The sequence below is a fragment of the Lontra canadensis genome, unplaced genomic scaffold, assembly GCF_010015895.1.
Source record: "Lontra canadensis isolate GAN:19392208 unplaced genomic scaffold, GSC_riverotter_1.0 scaffold43, whole genome shotgun sequence".
Classification (NCBI taxonomy): domain Eukaryota; kingdom Metazoa; phylum Chordata; class Mammalia; order Carnivora; family Mustelidae; genus Lontra; species Lontra canadensis.
This window is the reverse complement of record NW_022631037.1, coordinates 1,692,318-1,715,095: the sequence shown is the minus strand read 5'-3', so window position 1 is coordinate 1,715,095 and position 22,778 is coordinate 1,692,318. Positions and strand designations below refer to the sequence as shown.

The 22,778-nt window shown below is 34.9% G+C and overlaps 1 protein-coding gene across 1 annotated transcript in view; it reads left to right on the top strand.

Moving 5' to 3' along the window:
- BRIP1 (BRCA1 interacting protein C-terminal helicase 1) overlaps window positions 1-22,778 on the top strand; it is a 179,660-nt gene that overhangs the window by 137,350 nt on the left and 19,532 nt on the right. Inside the window, exon 17 of the mRNA XM_032871881.1 lies at window positions 13,129-13,241. Within this exon, the coding sequence (XP_032727772.1) occupies window positions 13,129-13,241 (113 nt within the window). The remainder of the gene's footprint in view (window positions 1-13,128; window positions 13,242-22,778) is intronic.

Sequence of the window (22,778 nt, the reverse complement as noted above, 5' to 3'; positions counted from 1 at the left end):
TAGCTCCGATAATAACATGTGGTTACCCAGGGGAAATGGCTGTATATATAAACTTAAGGGGCTGTAATACTAAACTCCCAACATTTAGGAGTCCAGCAACTTGCTTTTGGAAGCGCTTAGGCCAAAGCACAGATATGGAAGAAAAACCATGTCACCTCTGAAGGTCTAGAATGAGTTGTTACTTAAATATTTTTTTCCTCCTCAGTACACTTTTTTCCCCCAGCTTTTAAAACAAAAGTTAGTTTGGCCAAAGTATTATTAAAGTAGGTTGTAAGTTTATCTTGAAATAATAAAATTAAAATCTAGTTTAAGTCTAATTATGCCATCTAGGTTGACAATTTGTAATTTGCCTTGACAGTGAAAACTGAGTAACCAAACCTTTGCTCTCATCCCTTCTGAGAAACAAACATAAAAACATTAAAATAAATGGCTGAGGTATTTTTAATTCTTAAATTTAAAAAAATTCCCATATTTCTTAGAGGAATGTTTTGGGATCGGGAAACATTTAAAAATCACAAAATTTTAAGCAAGTTTCATGAACCTTTTTCCTTCTTTTTCTCCTAGTAGTCATGTCATTCTCTTTCCATGGTTGGGGGGTGGGGAGAGCCATGCCTAACTATGGCTACAAATAAAACCTTTGGATATTTAATAAAAAATAACTTTTGGTTTATGAAAATTTTTATAATTATTTTCTTGTGTTCATCTTGTTTTGGGCAAAAATAAGAACTTTATTGACCTTTGTATTTTACTTTTGTTCCTATAGTAGATTCAAGGCTTTAAAAGTGAAATTATCACCCTGGGGATTCATAAGGTTGATTGACATAGAACTTCTTTTGGCCCAGAGCATAATCAGGAGCACTACCTCAAGGGAAGTGGTGGAATTGATTCTTAACTTCTCTGAAAATAACTTTGTTTTTTTCTTCAGATATAATTTTTTTTAAAAGATTTTATTTATTTATTTGACAGAGATAACAAGTAGGCAGAGAGGCAGGCGGTGGAGGGGGGAAGCAGACTCCCTGCTGAGCAGACAGCTGGGTGTGGGGCTCGATCCCAGGACCCTGAGATCATGACCTGAGCTGAAGGCAGAGGCTTAACCCATTGAGCCACCCAGGTGCCCCCAGAGTAGAATTTTTTATAGTGAATTTTACCCTTTTTATTTATATTAACTTAGTCAAATCCCCTTAAAGTCTACAGGGTACCGATATGTAGGTGGGCCTCAGGTGAGTATGTTACTTGATATTTCTCCAGCTATAAAGCCTTAAGGTCTCAGATAACATAAACTGTAATAGACAGCACTGTTTATTTAGTGTGTTTACATGTCAATCTTTCCTATAATTCTTTTTCTTTTTTTTTTTAAGATTTTATTAATTTACTTGACAGAGATCACGAGTAGGCAGACAGGCAGGCAGAGAGAGAGGGGGGGACGCAGGCTCCCTGCTGAGCAGACAGCCCAATGCGGAACTTGATCCCAGGACCCTGAGATCATGGTCTGAGCCAAAGGCAGAGGGTTAACCCACTGAGCTACCCAGGCACCCCTCTGCATTTTTTAAAATTATTTTTTTACCAAGTTGAAAAAATTGAAGAAAGCTTTTACAAAGACATAATTTATACAAAATATATACATAGTTTATTATATTAACAGTTTCTTGGATTCTGCCCCACTCCCAGCCCCTGCTTCTGAGAGGCTGTGACTTTCACCTTTTTTAGCTATTTTATCTGGTATTTACTGCCATATTTATCTTTATTTAATCAATTTTAAATCTGTTTACTTCCTGTACGAGATAAAAATTTTAGCTCACTATACCTTTCCCTTCTTTTTCTTCCTAATGTAGTTATATCACATTTCAAAAATTAAACCCATAATCAGTATACAAATCATGATCAGGGTGCCTGGGTGGCTCAGTCAGTTAAGTGTTTGCCTTCGGTTCAGGTCATGATTCCAGAATCCTGGGATTGAGCCCCGAGTCTGGTTCCTGCTCAACGGCAAGACTCTTTCTCCCTCTCCTCCCAGGTCGTGCTCTCTGTCTCTATCTCTGTCTCTCTCTCTGTCTCTCAAAAGAATAAATAAAATCTTCAAAAAAAAAATTAAATCATGACTATGAAAATATTGTTCACTGTGGTCAAATGATTTCCTTCCTTGCTTGAACTTTTAATCTTCCCATTAATAATGCCCTCTGCTCTTTTTTCCTTTTTAAAAGATCCCCCCCTTTTTTTAAAAGATTTTATTTATTTATTTATTAGGAGAACACGGGGTGGGGACAGAGGGACAGAAGGAAAGGGAGAAGCAGACTTCCTGCTGAGCTGAGAAACCTTTGTGGGGCTCTATTCCAGGACCCTGGGATCAAGACCTGAGCCCAAGGCAGGCGCTTAACCAACTGAGCCACCAGGTACCCCTCCTTTTTAAAAGATCTTTAATCTTCTGTCACCCTTCAGTGAATCTTTATAGCACCTCTCAATACAATTATCCTATTCACCTGTCAGATAATAGGTCAGTCCTTTTTTTTTTTCTTAACCCCTGAAGACATTGCTTCTCTAGCCTCTTGACCTTCTACTTCAATCAGGATCAAGTTTTTCTTTAACCCCCTTAACTGTCAAAATTCTGAGATTTCCCTTTACTGTCATCCTAGGAATTTGATTTGCCTGTCTTCTGTGTTGGATCCCAAGTTTCCTGGGTCTCAAATCTTCCTCCTGTTTCTTGTTTACTGTTTCATCTTCATAGTACACATCCTCCAGCAGTTTACCTATACATTCATTTCCTGAACTTTTTTGGACTCCTTTTGGCCAAAATGGCTTATTTCCCTTCAGTAGCTCTGTGGGTACTTTGGTTTGAACTTTCACCTCTCTGCTTAGTCATAAACCGTTTGTCCCTCTGCTTTTCACATTCATGTATTGGGTTTTGAGGTTGCAAATTTCTCTTAGTTTAAATGAAGATGAAGACTGTGTTTTTCTTATTTGTCTTTTAAGTTTGGGGCAGGTTTTGAGAGGCAAGGAAAGAGGAAATGTCTTTTTTCCTTTCTGAAACTAGAAGTCTTCATTACTTTCTAAGATGAAGTATGAGATTTTAAAATGCTATGTTTCTATGTGTCTTATTCCCACACTCACACATTCACATTTGAGAAGCTCTAAATCAAATATTCCTAACAAAAATATTGTAAAGATAGGAAGTAGTAACTTTTAAATCAAGCATATACTTATTGTTTAAAAGATAAATTTGGACATAATAAAAATCTAGATGGAGAAAGTATCAGAATTCATTTATTGGGCTGTGGAGATAATAAATAGTTTTAAATATATTTCAGTATTTTTCAGTACTTATGTAATCTTTTTGTTATGTGCACACTTTCTCTTGACCATGTTTGTTTTTAAATGTCACAGTGTTTAATCATGTGAAATTTGAGTCATGTGAAAATTGAGTCTGAGCCTTCTCTTACTATAATTACTTTTTATTTTCTATGCCTGCCATTGCCACCAACTTTTATGCAACACTCCTACCCCCACCCCAAAGTGCTTAGTGTTGCATTTTCTAACATCCACAAGCCTCCTGCGTGAGAGATCTTGCCTTCTTCCAGAGTTATATGAGAGTATGTACAGGTCTCTGCCACTTGCTGAATGCAGCACTATTCATTCCCCTTAAAAAAAGTCTCTTGAGGGGCGCCTGGGTCGCTCAGTTGGTTAAATGACTTCCTTCAGCTCAAGTTTTCGTGATCGTGGAGTCCCAGGATTGAGTTCTGCATCGGACTCCCTGTTCTTCAGGGAGTCTGCTTCTCCTTCTGACCTTTCCCCCCACTCTCGTGCTGATTCTCTCTCTCTCTCTACCCTCCTCTCTCATTCTCACTCACAAATAAATAAATAAATAAATAAATATTTGAAAAAAGTCTCTTGATATTAGCTCATTCCTTTAAGAGCCTGGGATTCCAGTTATAGCCCCACATTGCTTTCTTATGTATGATAATATTTCATTATGTTTACTGTTACTGCTAGAAGGGTTTATTCATAGTTATTCTGCTCTCCTATGTGACTTTAACAAGGGAAGCTCTGGATTATCAGATATGTGAATGAGATACTATTCAGACTAATAAAGAACCTGTCATGTACTCATTCCATAGATTACACCACTAACGTGTTTTATATAGTTCACATACAGCTAATGGGTTGCACAGTGATAAAAAAAATTATGAAGGATATTAAAAAGTGCTAATTTGTCAGAAAATTTAAGATCATTTGCAGAAATTATTTATCAAAAATTATGCTTCAAAACTGAAAACTGTTCTTTGTCCTGCCAATATATGTATTTTCGTTGATATTAATGAAAAAGTAGCCATTCACAAACTGAAGAAACTTATTTTATGTTACCTAAAACGATGTGCCTGTATATTGAATAGAATCAGTTAAGCACCTTCATAGGAAGTTGATCCAGTTGTTAAAACCCTGATTTGAGGTGAACAGCCTAAGAGATTGCCTATATTGGCTAGATGGCCCGCATTGTCTCTGTCAGTCCTGTGGTTTTCATATGCATGAAACAATATAGTATGACAAAATGTAAAGCCCACCCAAACCTACTTTGGGTTTTAGAAACATGGGATAGGTAGTGACTCCAGCCCACTTACCTCCACTATATGATACTTTACTGTTTTGTGCTAATTGTCATTTATTTCTTCAACATCTGTGTGAGGTAAGGTTGGCAGGAATTATTTTCTTCCACTTACAAAGGAAGAAACTGAGAAAGGAAACTAAATTGAGGGAGTACTGGTGACTTGCCCAAGGTCAAACAACTAGTTAGTGTCAAAGCCTTGAATCCAAGCTGGGTACTTTTACCTCCCTCCGTCAAAACGTACTATAGCATGAATATATATATACACAAATATATAATTTATATTTATATATATAAATCTTTATCTGGAGATGATAATTGAAGCATTTTCAGGTTTACCTAGACAATATTTTGTTATGGGTAGCCTAATTAAATTGCCACAAAGCTTACTATTTTTAAAAAAATGTTTAACTTTGCCCTTTATAGAATAAGCATATTTGATTTAAGGTATCTTGCATGTCTTAAAGTAGTTTCTTTTTTTTCTTTTAATAGAAAAGTATTAATTTCTGCTTTTTTTTTCCTGAATTCATTTTCTTATCTTGATAAATTATTTTCTTAAAAACTCCAAAGCTCGAATATTCCATACTGACAGAATGTTTTTGCATTATTACCTAAAGCATTTATTTAGGATTTTTTTTTAAGATTTTATTTACTTAAGAGAGAGAGAGTGTATGAGCAGCGGGGAGGGGCTGAAGAAGAGGGAGAAGCAGACTTCCTACTGAGCAGAGAGCTAACGTGGGGCTCCATCCCAGGATCCTGGGTTAATGACCTGAGCCGAAGGCAGATGCTTAACAGACTGAGTCACCCAGGCACCCTCAGGATTATTTAAATGTTACTGAGTTACCAATAAACTATTCTGGATAGTAGCTAAATTATTATAACCAATTAAGGTAAAGTATGTTGAATATACTGAGAATAAGAGATGCCAGGTTTGATGAAAATGTATTTTTTTTCTTATATTTGAAATTTCTAGGCTATTTTTTTCAGCAATGACAATTTATAACAGAGTTTAATACAGATTTTCTCTGTAGGAAATATGTTACCCAAAGCAGCCTTAAAACATATGTGAAATAAATTATGTTACTGTTACTATGTCTGTTACTATGTCCTGATTATTATTTCTGGTAGATTATTGTGGTCAGTTCCTAATGTAACAAGAAAAGTAAGTAATAATTGAAAACCATCTCCTGTGTGTGTGTGTGTGTGTGTGTGTGTGTATGTGTTTTGTTTTAAACTTTAAAAGGGAGCCTGGCTGCTTAAGTCTTGGCAGAAACCCATTTTTCCCCATTTAAGAAAATATATATACTATATTTGGTTAACTTGGTGTTTAGAAATCTTGAAAATATGCCAGATGAAATAAAACCAGCTATATTCCTTTTATCTGGCTAAATTATTTTACATACAAGATCTTATGCTGAGTTTAGAACTCTAACCATTGGAATTTATATTGTGATACTCTGATAAAAGTGTTTATACTGTGATGATATAGAGCAATAAATGTCTCTAGTGCAGTCTCTGTCTTCCAGATTTGGCTTGCTGTAAATGTTTATGTTTTAGATTCTATACCTTGGTGAAAGATAAAACTATTCTTCTTGAGTGTTTGCTAGACAAATGTGCTTATTTTTCTGAAGCAAAGTTTTAAAACATTTTTAATAAATAAGTTTAGCTGAGTATATGTTCTTAGTCTTGTTTCAAAGCTTGAACTTCTGTTGTAAAGCTTACATATAAGGCGAAAATGTACATTTTGTCTACATTGATTGCTTTTAGAAAGGCATTTATTACTAAAATCATAATACATATTTGTATGATTTGGGATAAATTCCCCTGTCTTTCATATGAGGCAGTAAAAATGAAGAGATACATTTATAGTTCTAGCTCATATTTATCATACCACTTATTTCTTCGGAAGCTACTTATAAAAGGCTACTCTTGTACAGAGCTACTAATGGTCAACACTGCTGGGTTTGACTAAATTGAAGAAATAATCTAATATTCAAAACTGTGAGTTAAATTTCTTGTTGACATATACAGTATAATCCTTGTGGTTATTTTAATATATACTGTGCCCATTACTAGTGTACTACCTATACTGTCTCCAGTAAAACTGAGTTATTGAAGGACTTAAGGAACTTACTGTTTGATCTCAAGTATATTATAATGTAATAGTAAAATCAGAATCCAAAACCATATAACTTCTGCTTGAAAGCTATATGGGTATTTTTACATAATTCTGTTAAGTACCACCTCAGTCTTGATTTATCTGTCTTTGGTGTTCAGGATCTCATCTCTACTTATGTCAGGTTAGCTTTTGATGCAGAAGCATCAAATTTAGTTGTCTAGAAACTATGATATTAAGAGTGTTTTTTCATTTTGTGTGAACTTGAACTCATTATGAAAAAAAATGTTTTGTGGGGCACCTAGGTGGCTCAGTGGGTTAAAGCCTCTGCCTTAGGCTCTGGTCATGATCCCAGGGTCCTGGGATTGAGCCCTGCATCGTTGGGCTCTCTGCTCAGCAGGGAGCCTGCTTCTCCCTCTCCCCTCTCTCTGCCTGCCTCTCTGCCTACTTGTGATCTCTGTCAAACAAATAAATAAAATCTTAAAAAAAAAATGTTTTGTGAATCAGTGTAGCATCTGAACCAATGGGTTGCAAACTCAAGCCGCTAAGAGTTAAACAGATTATTTAAATGAGCGAACTAGTTGAGGGTTGGCAAATAGCTCAAATTATTTTAAGCTACAGTAAGGGGACCACAGAAAATAGAACTTTGGGCCCTCAGTTTGCAACCTTTGATAAAATAGTTTGATTTCTTTCTGCTGTTCACATATCCCTCCAAAATTACACATACTCTAATTTATGGGGGTGGGGACCAAATGGTTTGAACTCCTTCTAGAGTATACAATTAAATATGGCTTTCTATTTTGGGAAAGCCTTGTAAAATGTATTTGAAAAGTAATGTTATCTGGTCTACAAGATCATTTTTCCAAACCACAGTTGAGCTTAGTTTATGGTGTTTACTTTCTGTCAAAACTCAGAAAAAACATTCACAGTTAACTTCCATAATATAAAACGTCTGTCTCATGAGGCACTAAAGAAAGATTGGTCAACAGGTATAATGTTGTTAGACTGTATTGCTAATGTGAATGTGGACATGACCTCCCAAATAGATCAAAGACTAATCTCTTTGACAGTTACAAGATGGCAGAGCTTGCCTTGGGCCTTTTGCTGCTGCACATTGAAACTGTTTGTTTGGAAAACATGCCTGAGGGATGAGAATGTGTTTATAAGGATGAGCAGGTAAAAGTAAAAGGTTGTCTTTTGACATTTCAACTAATCCCTTCCAGCCTTTGGTTTGCTTAACATTTAGGCTATTTGCTGGCAGGAGAAACTGGCTTTTTCACATATGCTTTATGTCATTTTAAATTGGGCATTGATTTTTGTGCCTGATAATCCCTCAGTGTATGATGAAATAGATTCTGATGTCATTAAAATGAGGTATACTAGCTTCCTACTTTTTCTAAAACCTTAGTTTTGCTTTACCTAACTAAATATGTTCCCCCAAGAAAACTTTTACTTTTTATTCATCTTTAAAAGTCTGTTTCTTTATATAATAAAAAATATTTTAATGTTAACCGGTATGAATATTTACTTTCAAAAGTTTCTCGTTTTTTTCTTTTCATCTAAAAAAATTTTCCTAGGTAAAATACTGGCTCTATTTACAATTTGCATTATAAAAAGTATTTGAGAATTTATAAGAAATTGAATTCATGTTGTCGTACATAAAAATTAGTTCGTTTTAATGAAAACTAAAAGACCAAGAGGAGATAATTTTGTTTATTTCATCTAATAGTTACTACATTATCTCTACTTCATTTATAACTAATAAATCCTAGAATAACTGTTACCATAGGTGGAGTGATCATTTTAAAGTATTTGTCTGAAACAGGGTGTAGGAAAACTTGAAAACTCTTAAGCTATTGTGACTGACAAAAGATAGATGCTACAGTTTGGTGGGGATTAGAGGGTATAGAATATAGGATATATTCTATAGAATACAGAGGGGAATATACAGGATATAAAATATAGAAAAACAACTTACATTTTGAGAGATAGGTAGGAAATGTTTATTTTTCCCAGTGGATAGAATTTTTAAAGCATATTCTCTTTTAATCTCTACATATTATAATATTTATCTCCAAATTATGAGAAATTTTTACATGCTATTATCTAATATTTCCTATGATGCCTATTATTTATTGTATATATTTTTAAAGCATAGCCTTAAAGGAAATTTATGTGAATTTATTTGTGAATTTATTGTGATTTCTTTTGAGCAAAGAAGTTTAACACAGTTTCTGTGTGTTAGTACTTTGTGTTAGTACCTAGATAGAAAAATGAATGTAGATTCAGTCACTTGGAAAAGTAAAAGATTCTTGATGTCCTGTAATAATGGAGCCTTTGAGGCAGTAAATATTGTCTCACATGCATTAGTACTATTTAGCTCTGAATTTTAAGTTTGTTTAGATCATCACTGAGTGCTTTCATATGCTTTGATTCTTTCACACCTATGTTTTTGGTGTGCATGAAGTTATTTTGCTCTAGTTTATGTTTTTCATGGGTTCTGTGGATCTGTTTTAAGACTTACCAGTTCTTCCATCTTCTCCCTAATGCTGTTAAACCCATCCAATGGATTTTTATTTCAGTTACTGTATTTTTCAGGTGTAAAATTTACATTTGGGTCTTTTTTTATAGTTTCTGCTTCCCTACTGAGATTCCCTAAAGTTTATGCATTGAACTGTATGTTTCCAAGTTATTTAAATATATCTGTAACAGCTACAAGAAAGTCTTGGCTAATTCTAACAGCTGGGCCCTTGCTAGATTGGTTTCTGTTGACTGTCTTTTTTTTTTTTCTTTTTTCTTTAATTATGGATCACACTTTTTAGTAATTTTTATTGTGCACTGGATATTGTAGATGGTACATTACAGAGATTCTGGACTCCATTATTCTCTGAAAAATATTGATTTTTGTTTTTTGTAGGTAGTTCAGTTAGTCATCTTGAATTTATATGAGCATGACTTGACAGTTTTTTAGGGGAGATATGAGAAAAGCTCAAAGAATATAGTCTTTGAACTCTCTCCCCTGTGGTTTGTGTCAGAATTTTGGTTTTAAGTCTTTTTGGGGGTTCCTTTAGAATTGACATTGATCTAAATTGTAGTCCTTTTTAAAAATTTGATACCTGGTTCTGTGTGGGTGTGATTTTCATTTACAAAATATATTTTGGTTAAATTTCCATGTCAAAATGTTTAAATATTTCTTTTAATAATCCAATATTTATCTCAGAATAAATTAATATAACATATTTAATTAATCCACTTGATAGGTTGTTATTTGTCTTCAATGCAGAGATGCAGTGAATATTCTTGTACATATTATTCTATTAGTACTTGTAGGAAAATATAAATACTTTTGGTAAATATTTGTCAGTATTCTGCAGATAAAAGCAGTGGAATTATTAAATTTGCATTTCTTCATTTACTAGTAAAGTTACGCCTCTTTTCATGTGGGTTACCAGCCAGTTATCATTCATCTAGTTGTATAAAAGATGCCTCTTGGACTTTGATGGGGGATTGCATTGAATCTGTAGATCACTTTGGGTAGTAAGGACATCTTAACAATGCTAATTATTCTAGTGCATAAGCACAGGATCTTTCCATTTATTTGTGTTTCTTCAATTTCTTTCGCCAGTGTCTTACAGTTTTCAGTGTAAAGATCTTTTGTGCCCTTTGCTTAATTTATCCCAAAGTATTTTATTCGTTTTGATGCTATTGTAAATAAGACTGTTTTCCTAATTTCTTTTTTTTAATTTTTTCTTTTTATTTTTTGGGTAGTTTATTGTTAGTGTATGGAAATACAACTGATTTTTTTTATTTTAATTTTTTATTTTTACAACCGATTTTTTTATGTTGGTTTTATATCCTCCAACTTTGCTAAAGTTGATTAGTGCGGACAGTGTTTTGGTAGAGTCTATAGGGTTTTCTACATATGCAAACAAAGATAGTTTTACTTCTTCCTTTCTGATTTGGATACCTTTTATTTCTTACATAATTGTTCTGGCTAGGACTTTTCAGTACTTTGTTGAATAGAAATGGTTAGAGTGGACACCTTTGTCCTGTTCCTGATACTAGAAGAAAAGTTTTCAACTCTTCACCACTGAGTATGATATTAACTGTGGGCTTATTATATATGGCCTTTATTATGTTGAGCTACATTCCTTTTATATTTGATCATGAAAGGATGTTGAATCTTCTCAGATGCTTTTTTTGCATCTATCGAGATGATTATAAGGTATTTATTCTCCCTTCTATTAATGTGGTGTATCATATTTGTTGACTTGTATAGTCAACCAGTCTTGCATCCCACTTGATCATGTGTTTGATTCTCTTATTGTGCTGTTGAATTGTTTGCTGATATTTTGTTGAGGATTTTTGTAACAATGTTTATCATATAGGGGTATAGGCCTATAATTTTCTCTTATTGTAGCATCCTTATCTGGCTTTGGTATGTGAGTAGTGCTGACCTCTTAAAATGATTTTGGAAGTTTTCCCTTCTCTTCAGTATTTTGGAAGCATTTGAGAAGGAACATTCTTAATTCTATCTTGAATGCTCAATAGAATTCATCAGTGAAGCCAACCGGCCCTGGGATTGTTTTTGTTCAGATTTTTTATTACTGCTTCATTTTTCTTGTTACAGATCTGTTCAGATTTTTTATCTCTTCATGATTTAATCTTTGTAGGTTGTATATTTGTAGGAATTTATCCAGGCATATAATTGTTCACAGTGGTCTCTTATGATCCTCTGTATTTCTGTAGTATCAGATGTAATGTACTCTCACTTATCACTTTTTGACCCTTTCTTTTGCTTAGTTAGCAAAAAATTTATCAGTTTTATGTTTAAAAAAAAAACAACTCTTAGTTTCAATGATTTTTTTCCATTGTTTTCTAGCCTTAATTTTATTTTTGCTCTCATCTTAGTTTCCTTCCTTAAGCTAAGTTTAAGATTAGTTTGTTCTTTTTCTAGTTTCTTAAAATGGAAAGCTAAGTTGTTTTTCTGAGATCTTTTGTTTTTTTCTTGTTATAGATGTTTATCACTATAAACTTTTCTTTTAGAACTGCTTTTTCTGCATCTGATATTTTTGGTTTGTTGTGTTTCCCTTTTCATTTGTATCAAGATACTTTTTGGGGTGCCTGGGAGGCTCAGTGGGTTAAGCCTCTGCCTTCGGCTCAGGTCATGATCTCAGGACCCTGGGATCGAGCCCTGCATCCGGCTCTCTGCTCTTTGGGAAGCCTGCTTCTCCCCCCGACCCCCGCCCCACCACCCACCTGCCTCTCTGCCTGCTTGTGATCGCTGTCAAATAAATAAATAAAATCTTAAAAAAAAAAAAGATACTTTTTGAGTTCTCTTCTGATTTCTTCTCTGATCCATTGATTATTCAGTTGTGTTATTTATTTCCACATAGTTGTGAATATTCCAGTTTTCCTCATGTTATTTATTTCTAATTTCATACCATTGTTGGAAAAGATGCATTATATGATTTCAATCTTCTTAAATTTCTTAAGACATATTTTGTGGCCAACATAGAATCCATCCTGGAGAATATTCCATGTGCACTTGAGAAGAATGTGTATTCTGCTGGTGTAGATCTAAACCCAAATCATAACAATATTTACATTAAATGTGAATGGTCTAAACATCCCAATTAAAAAACAGAGATTATCAGTCTGAATAAACATTAAAAAATAACTTCTGATGTATGTTTCAACATGAATGAATTTCAAAATCATTATGCTAAATGAAAAAGACAAATGATAACATACTGTGTAATAACATTTACAAGGAATTCTAGAAAAGGCAAAACAGCAGATTATTGGTTGACAACGTTAGCAGGAAAGGAGAGACTGAAAAGGAATAGAAAGGAGATTTAGTGGGTACTGAAAATATATCATGGTTATGGCAGTGGTTACATGACAAAACAATTGTCAAGATTTATCTATATATACATTGAAAATGTGTGAATTTTATTCTATGTAAATTATTTCTCAATAAAACTTTTGACTTAAACAGCTAATTAGTTGCATGGAAGAATTCAGGGAAAGTAAGTATGAATAGATATGTTTTCTTTTTTCAAATTTTCACTTATTTTTTAAAGATTTAATTATTCATCAGAGAAAGAGAGCAGACTCAGGGGGGGTGGCAGCAGAGGGAGAAACAGACTCCCCACTGAGCAGGAAGACTGTTGTGGGACTTGATCCCAGGATTCTGGGATCATGACTTGATCTGAAGGCAGACGCTTAACCAACTGAGCCACCCAGGCATCCCTGAATAGACATATTTTAAAGGAACTGAATAAAATTTAGTACTGATATACTGAAAAGAAATCTCTCTAACTTAATAAAGTGATGTTCAGAATATTAGGAGTTAATATGATTTTTTAAATGAGCCTTGATTTATTTACTATATTTTTAATATTTTTTAAATTATTAGGTCGAACTAAAGCGACAATACAATGATCAACACTCAAAATTGAGAGGTCTTTTACCTGGTCGTCAGTGGTATGATATTCAAGCATATAGGGCCTTAAACCAGGCCCTAGGTAGGTAAGTGAAATTTAACATAATGTTACTGTAATATTATCTGTGGTAGGGCTATAGAAAAGATAGTTATGTTGCTCCTTAGAATAAATTTGATAGCATTTTCTTTTACTAGAACCTTAGGAACTGATATATTTTTACTGATAGCTGTCACAAGTGAAAGCTGAAAAGAATCAGTGGAATAAATGAAACCTTAAAACATCAAAATTTGCTAAAGTTCAAAGAAGATTTATGATTGATCAATGAATGTCACACAGAAGAGGTACTTAGTAAATGTTTATAGAAGTTCACAACAGGGGCACCTGGGTGGCTCAGTGGATTAAGCCTCTGCCTTCGACTCAGGTCATGATCTCAGGGTCCTGAGATTGAGCCCCGCATCGGGCTCTCTGCTCAGCAGGGAGCCTGCTTCCTCCCTCTCTCTCTGCCTGCCTCTCTGTCTACTTGTGATCTCTGTTTGTCAAATAAATAAATAAAATCTTTAAAAAAAAAAGTTCACAAACAATAAAAATTTTATCCTTTGAACATCAGAAATTAGATAATGATTTTATGCATATAAAGCAAACCATTTAAGAGAAGTTAAAAGAAACCATGCTTTTGGGGGCACCTGGGTGGCTCAGTTCATTGAAGATCTGACTCTTGGTTTCAGCTCAGGTCATGATCTCAGGATTGTGAGGTCAAGCCCTACTTAAGGCTCTGTGCTCAGTGAGAAGTCAGTTTGAGATTCTCCCCCACCTTAGTCCCTCCCTCTGTGCACACACACTCTCTCTCTCATAGTCTCAAATAAATAAATATTTTAAAAAATAAATTAAAAAAAAAGTTTGAAAAGCTGAAGTATTAATGCCACTAATAATAACATTTAATTATAATACTTATTTTCCTAAGGATTCTGGCCCATTAAGATTTGTGTTTTGTGGAATTAGTTATTAAATCACCATTTTCTAACATAATTTTCATGTTGTAGAACATAGCATTTAATTTATAAAACTTGAATCCTTAGACTTTTAATAATCTAATATTTTATATTCTCTATTCGTGAAATTGTAATTAGTTAAGACCATGTAATAATTTTTTTCCTGTGAGGCTGTAAGGCACTCATATAATCAAAATAAAAGAACACAGGTTAAGAATAAATTCATGAAAACATGACCATTTGACATATTTTCAATTCAGCCAAAAGACCCATACCTAACTGTAATCTGACCTAACCAAATCCAGAATTTAAATTTTTGTCTTTTTCACTCACATTAGCCTATTTACACATAAACATATTAGATCACGTTTGAGTTCAGATTTACAGATAGCTAATGACATAGGACTACAACAGCTGGATTTAAGTCCCAGAACACATCACCCACTCCCTTCCCCATCATTTAAAAATGATATCCTGCAGGTGTTTCCCTTCAAATTGAATGATTCTGTTCTGTGGTTAATCTACTGATATGTTAAGCTGCTGCCCTTCTCTGCCTAGAAATTTCATTGGTACTGAGCATCAAGTTGCACTATAAATTGTTCTTTTTTTAAAAAAGATTTTATTTATTTATTTATTTGACACAGAGAGAGAGATCACAAGTAGGCAGAGAGGCAAGCAGGCTTCCCGCTGAGCGGAGAGCCAGACTCGGGACTCGATCGCAGGACCCTGAGATCATGACCCGAGCCGAAGGCAGAGGCTTAACCCACTGAGCCACCCAGGCACCCTCTAAATTGTTCTTGAAGCATTTCACTGCTTACTTGGTGCCTCCCTGTTGATGACCTGTTTTGTGTTCTTGTTTTTTTATTTTAATATTCAGCAAATAGTTTCTAGGGGAGCCTGAATATTATTTAAAATTCTTGACTTTTAGTCACTGTACTTAATTTCAGGACAGTAAATATTTTTAAGATTGTATTTATTTATTTGACACAGAAAGAGAGAGAGAGAGCACAAGCAGGGGTAGTGGCAGACAGAGGGAGAGGAAGAAGCAGGCTTCCCGCTGAACAGGGAGACCTGAGCAGGGAGCCCAATATGGGAGTCAGTCCCAGGACCCTGGGATCATGACTTGAGCCAAAGGCAGACAGTCACCTGACGAAGCCACCCAGGCGTCCCGAAGCAAAAATATATTTGTATCCTACTTTGTCATTTATAAACATTTTCTACATATATTAAACAGATTGTAAAAGATGAAATTACTTATCTAAGAGCATATAACTACTAAATGGGCCTTTATATCTTGGCCCCACCTACTTTTAAAATTTCAAGACCTGCTTTTTCATCCTTAGACCCTACCTTTATCCTCTAAAGCTCTCACTGTTAAGCATGAAACATCTTACTGTTAAACATACCATATCCTTTTACTACTTTCTGCTTTGGCATACAAGCTATCAGACAATTAATTTGGCAAGTTTACCAATCAAAACCTAGTTGAAGGTCGTGTCCTTTATGAAGATTTCTTTTTACTTTTCCAACTACTTATTTACTCCTTAGGAGACCTATAGTAGTTTATACATTCTCTCTCTTACACATATATCTCATTGTATTGTAATAACGTGTTTATATGTCTGTCTCCTTCCCTAAACATGTATTTTACATTCTCAGCAACCAATTATACCTCAGCTTGGGGCTTGGATGCTCAATAAATACTTGTTGAATTCATGAAAAATGGTGGTGGGTTTGATGCTTTCCCCACTATACCATGTTAATCAGAGAGCGTCTAGAGCTTCAAAACATAGTTTTCTAGAATTTCATTAAAAACGTGTTTGTAACATTTGATATATAATACTGTAGTTTTCATATTTTATTATTAATTTAAAAATTGATAGCCCAACTGTCATTGTATTGATTTTCAGGGAAACAGTATCAACAAGTAGCAACTTTTTATTTCAAAGAAATACTCATTTAAAAATCAAGTAAATGTTTTACATCACTTGATAAAACTCATAATATGTATTGGTTGACCTAAAAGGTACTTATAATCAGGCACTCTTCTTTTAAGGGATAAGTCTAGAAGGTCTAAAGTAAGCAGAAACAAATTGAGTTGGTTTTTTTTTTAATCTTTTTTTTAAGCCCACATGGGACTGTTAGAGTATTTGAAGTAATATAAGTCCATGAAATGTAATAACAGCCTTTAGGAATGTACCAGATGGTTTTGTGACCAGGTTACAACTGCACTATGAGTTTCCTAACGGGTCTGCTTTACTGAAAGTATAATCTTTGTCTCAAGTGGACATAATTCATTTGAACAAGGCAGAATGAAAACAATGGGAAAAAGAAAAGGTGAAATTCTTTTCTCTGAACTGTTTTGATAACTTAAATGCCTTTCTACTATAGAACATTTAAACATAAACCAAAATGGAATAAAAAATAGAGTGGCACCCCAACTTTCCATTAATTTTCAATACTGGTCTATAATATTTGCACTATCTATCTTCCTATCCTGACTAATTTTGTGGTCTGATGCCTTAGAACCTATGAGTTACTTTAAAATAATATCAATAAAATGTCATATAAAATTTAGATTGTTTTAAATCTCTAGAAAAACCATACATTTGTATTAATCTTCACCCCACTCAAAATTCCACGAAGCTAAAGGAATAAAAAATGATAAAATTGCCAAAACTACAAAGTTAAAAAGAGTGGGAGAGGGGACACTAACGGCTGAGATGTCAGCAAATTTTGAACACGAGAGAACAGGTGAATGATTGAGTGACTTAGCAGGCAAAGAAAACTGTTGTGAAAGCCAACAAAATTCTTCAGATTCAGGCATGGAAAAGCTTAGGACATGGGGGCACTCTAAAGTATCATTTAAAGTAGGATTATCACAAAAGAATTGATTGCAAGTAACTATAAGTAGACAACCCCCCCTCCCCCACTCAAATTTACTGTGGAGAGATTTTATTAGAGAGTTTACATATTCTTCAACTCCAGGTATAGCTAAGGATGTATTAAAGATGGGGGTTAAGGAAAGTCTGTTTATGGAATGTGAGAACTCTACTCCCCTTTTCTTCTCAGCTCTGAATAGACTTATAATCAATATTATGTCTCTGAGGCAGGAAAGTACAGTATTCCTATCTAGGGATGTTAATGACCTCATGAGTAAAGACCTAAAGATACTAAAGATAGTAGCAAAACGGTCCTGTTCCTACCAAAGTACCTTACTCTGGCAAAGCTTCCCTGTATGTAAGCCACATCTGTGTAGGCAGAGCTATCAACATTTTAAAACTTTACTCTTACATAAGTGTAAAGAGTGATCACCATATAATCAAAAGAAATCTGTAACATGAAAAATACAGATCAAAACAACAACAAAATTATACCAACAAAACAAAAACAGGGTGGAAGAACTTGTAGAAAACAAACAGTGCAATAGAGCAGAGGTTGGTCAAACTTTTTCTGTAAAGGGGTGTACAATACTTATTTTAGGGGTTTTGGGCCATGTATAGTCTGCACCCATATTCTTCTTTATTTTTTCTTTAACCCTCTGAAAATGTGATTACCATTCCTACTTTGTAGGCTGTATAAAAACAAGATATGGACCAAATTTCCTGTGTGGGCTTAGTTAGCCAACCCATTATCCATAGAGGGTAAGATACTTCCTCCATGAAATAAGAACAGATTTATTTTAAGAAGTTTTCAGGCATTAACATGATAGCATATTTTAAATGTAGAATTTAAATGGGCTCAGAAGATAAAATTGAAATTTCCTCAGTCAAAACAAAACAAAATTAAAAAAAAAAAAAAACAGAGGGAAAATTTAAAGATCAGTATGCAAGAAGCAACCTCTGATAAAAAGGAGATTTACAGGAAAAGACCACAGAAAATATAGAACTTGAAAATATAGAAGAAAAAATATGGAAGAACTTAAATCTATCAAAGAAATAATTCAAGAAAAATGCTCAGAATTGAAGGGCATAATTTCCTGGTTAAGGAGGCCCACCCAAGCACCAGTGAAGGGAGAAAAGCTACAAAGCACCACACTGTGCAATTTCTAAGTACCTGAGATAAAGAAAAAGCCCTGGGGGCGCCTAAGTGGCTCAGTGGTTAAAGCCTCTGCCTTCCGCTCAGGTCATGATCCCAGATCCTGGGATCGAGCCTCACATCGGGCTCTCTGCTCAGCAGGGAGCCTGCCCCCTCCTCCTCTCTCTCTCTGCCTGCCTCTCTGCCTACTTGTGATGTGTCAAATAAATAAAAATCTTAAGAAAAAAAAAAAAAAAAGCCCTGGAATGTTCCAGAGAGAAGAAAAACAGGTCTCATTACAAAAAACATGGAATCACAATTGAGAGACTCCTTAAAAAGCAACATTAGAAGCTAGAAGACAGTTTTAAATTATCTTCAAATCTTTGACTTACAATTTAAATTCTGTACAATTCAAATGATCAATAAGCTGTAAGATAGAATAAAGCTTTCACTATGCAAAGGACCTAAAACATTAGGGACACAGGGTGGCTCAGTCAGTTAAGCATCTGCCTTCAGCTCAGGTCATGATCCCAGAGTCCTGGGATCGAGTCCCACATCAGGCTCCTTGCTCAGTGGGGAACTGGCTTCTCCCTCCGCTTACGGCTCCCTTGTTCATGCTCTCTTTCTCTCTCCACCCCCTTCTCTGACAAATAAGTAAATAAATCTTAAAAGGGGGGGGGGACCTAAAACATTAGCTTCAAATGCACACTTTCTCAGAATGCTACTGGAAGATATGCTTCATCAAATAAGAGAAAATTCAGACAGAGGAATATCAAGGTTGCAGGAAACTGGAGTTCTAACCCAGAATAGAGGGAAAAAGAATTCTCAAATTAGAAAGGGAAGCTCTGGGATGACAGCTGTGGAGCAGTCCCATAGTAGTCAACCTAGATTGTTTCAGAAGATGGATTTTGACTGTACTGAGAATTTTTATAGCTATGGAAAAGTTTGGGAATTAATTAGTGATAGAATACAAAGAAAAGCAAAAAAGGAAAGAGTTGTTAACTCTAGGACAGACCAAAAAGTCTTGTACAAGAAAGAAAATGTAATCATAGTGTACAATGTAACACCTATAAATGGTAATCCACTGAATATTGATTACACAAGAATTGTGTTATAACTATCAGGAAAATGAAAAGGTGATGAGGTATTAGTGATATAAGAGAATAAACATCTTCTATAGGAAGAATCAATACATAGTATGTAAAGGTTAAAAATCAAGAAGTAGTAGTACTAAAAGCTATTTAGAAACATGGAGGTAAATGAGTAAAACTATAATTTATTTAAGGGAATTGTTTCTGAGGATTGGGAATTGGAGATAGGGTGTACATAGGTAAAAGAGAATTCTGAGTTTTTATAAAAATTGTAACTACTGTGCTATTATTTGATTTTTAAACTACGCTTGTGTTTTAATTAAAAATTAAAATTTATGAAGTTAAAATTACCTTTAAAGAACAGTCATGAGGTCGGGTGCCTGGGGGCCTCAGTGGGTTAAAGCCTCTGCCTTCTGCTTGGGTCATGATCCTGGGGTCCTGGGATCCAGCCCCGCGTTGGGCTCTCTGCTCGGTGGGGAGCCTGCTTCCCTTCCTCTCTCTCTTCCTGCCTCTCTGCCTAATTGTGATCTCTGTCTGTCAAATAAGTAAATAAAAATCTTTAAAAAAAAAAAAGTTTCAACTATTGATAAGATGGAGTAAGCACACTACATACTGTCTTAAAAACCTAGACAGAAGGCATGAAACAGCTATTTGAGTACTGTGAAAAGTAAATAGTTGCAGACAGATTTGGGAAGCCTAGAATTCAAAGTACAAGTGAACTTTCTGGAGTAACTATATTAATTAACTAATTAATATTGGACAAAGTAGAGTTCAGAGCAAGGAGTATTAGTGGAGTATTAAGAATGAATGGGTGGCTCAGTCAATTAAGCTGCTGCCTTTGGCTCAGGTCGTGATCCCAAAGTCCTGGGATCCAGTCCCATATTGGGCTCCTTGCTCAGAGGGGAGCCTGCTTCTCTCTCTGCCTGCTACTCTGCCTGCTTGTGCTCTCTCTCTCTCTGACAAATAAATAAAATCTTTAAAAAAGAAAAAGAATGAAAATTATAAAGTGATGAAAGGGTCAATTTACCAATAAGATACAACAATCCTTTATGTGTATGCACCTAAAAACAGAGCTTCAAAATATATGATGCAATAACATATCTGAACAGAGAAATAGATGAATCCACAAGCATAGTTGAAGATTTCATTTCCTCTCTCATTAATAGAAGGAATAGACAGAAAACAAATAAAGACACAGAAGACTTGATCAATGTTATTAACCAGCTGGATTGAATTGATACTATATAGCACTCCATGCAACAATGTTAGAATAAACATTTTTCCAGGTGCACAAGGAACATTTATCAATATAGACCATATCCTGGATGATAAATTTTATGTTTTTTAAAAAGAATTGAAATCCTAGTGTGTTCTCTTACCAAAATATAATTAAATAATTAAATTAGAAATCAGTAACACTTGACAGAAGAAAAACGTCCAAATACTTGAAAATTAAAAACGTATATTTTTTACAGTAAATGTCTAGTAATTTAAGTTTTTTTAAATTTTTTATTTTTTAATTTAAATTGTAATTAGTTGACATACAGTTCAATATTGGCTTCAGGAGTAGAGTTCAGAGGGTCATCATTTACATATAAATATGCTCATCGTAACAAGTGCCCTCCTTAATACCCATCATCCATCTATCCCATCCCCCTCATCCTTCCATCAACCCTCAGTTTGTTCTCTATACTTAAGAGTCTTATAATTTGTTTCCTCCTCTCTCTTTTCCTGCCTCCCATATATTCATCCATTTTCTTAAATTCCACATATGAGTGAAATCATATTAAAAACCTACTTCTAGTGGCACCTGGGTGGCAGAGTCCAGTTGGGCATTAGACTCTTTTGGTGATCTCAGGGTCTTCCTGGGTTTGAGCCCTGTGTCCGAATCCACACTCAGTGCAGAGTCTGCTTAAGACTCTTTCTCCCTTTCCCTATGCCCCTCCCCCACCTCTAAAACTAAGAGATAAATCTTTTTTAAAAAACTGTACTTATAAATAATCCATAGGTAAAGCAGAAAGTCTTGGGAAAATTAGAAAATATTTTGAGCTAATCAAAAATTAAAATATATCTAAATAATTGGGCTGCATCTATAGCAGTGCTCAGTGGGGAATTTCTATAATTGTTTATTTTCAAAAAGTAGAAAGGTCTCTCACACCAGTCAGAATGGCTAAAATTAACAAGTCAGGAAATGACAGATGCTGGAGAGGATGCGGAGAAAGAGGAACCCTCCTACACTGTTGGTGGGAATGCAAGCTGGTGCAACCACTCTGGAAAACAGCATGGAGGTTCCTCAAAATGTTGAAAATAGAACTACCCTATGACCCAGCAATTGCACTGCTGGGTATTTACCCTAAAGATACAAATGTAATGATCCGAAGGGGCACGTGCACCCGAATGTTTATAGCAGCAATGTCTACAATAGCCAAACTATGGAAAGAACCTAGATGTCCATCAACAGACGAATGGATAAAGAAGATGTGGTATATATACACAATGGAATACTATGCAGCCATCAAAAGAAATGAAATCTTGCCATTTGCGACGACGTGGATGGAACTAGAGGGTATCATGCTTAGCGAAATAAGTCAATCGGAGAAAGACAACTATCATATGATCTCCCTGATATGAGGGAGAGGAGATGCAACATGGGGGGTTAAGGGGGTAGGAGAAGAGTAAATGAAGCAAGATGGGATTGGGAGGGAGATAAACCATAAGTGACTCTTAATCTCACAAAACAAACTGAGGGTTGCTGGGGGGAGGAGGGTTGGGAGAGGGGGGGTGGGGTTATGGACACTGGGGAGGGATGTGCTATGGTGAATGCAGTGAAGTGTGTAAACCTGGCGATTCACAGACCTGTACCCCTGGGGGAAAAATATATGTTTATAAAAAATAAAATTAAATAAATTAAAAAAAAAAAAGAAGAAAGGTCTCAAATCAATAAACTTCTACCTTAAGCTAGGAAAAGAAAAGCAAAATAAATATAGAGCAAACAAAAAAAAATAATAAAGATAAGAGTATAAATCAATGAATTTGAAAACAAAGGAAATCAATGAAACTAAGAATTAAAAAATTGATTTAATTTTTTTAGAAGATTTGTTTATTTGCGAGAGAGAGCAAGCACAAATTGGAGGGACAGAGGGAGAAGGAGAGAGAATCTCAAGTAGACTCCCTGCTGAGTGCAAAGCCCAACACAGGGCTTGATCTCACATCCCTGAGATCATGACCTGAGGTGAAACCAAGAACCTAGATGCTCAACTAACTGCACCATCCAGGTGCCCCTACCCTAAAAAAAATTGATTTTAAAAAGGTAAATAGAGTTGATAAATCTCTAGGTAACTGACAAAAAAAGGGAAACCACAAACTACTGATCTCTGGAATAAAAGAAATCATATTACTATATACCCTGCAGATGTTAAAAAGACAGTACGGACAAAACTGTACTATATGCATACATTCAACAACTTAGATGAAATAGACTAATTCCCTCAAACCCACAAAGTACCAAACTCACTGAAGATGAAA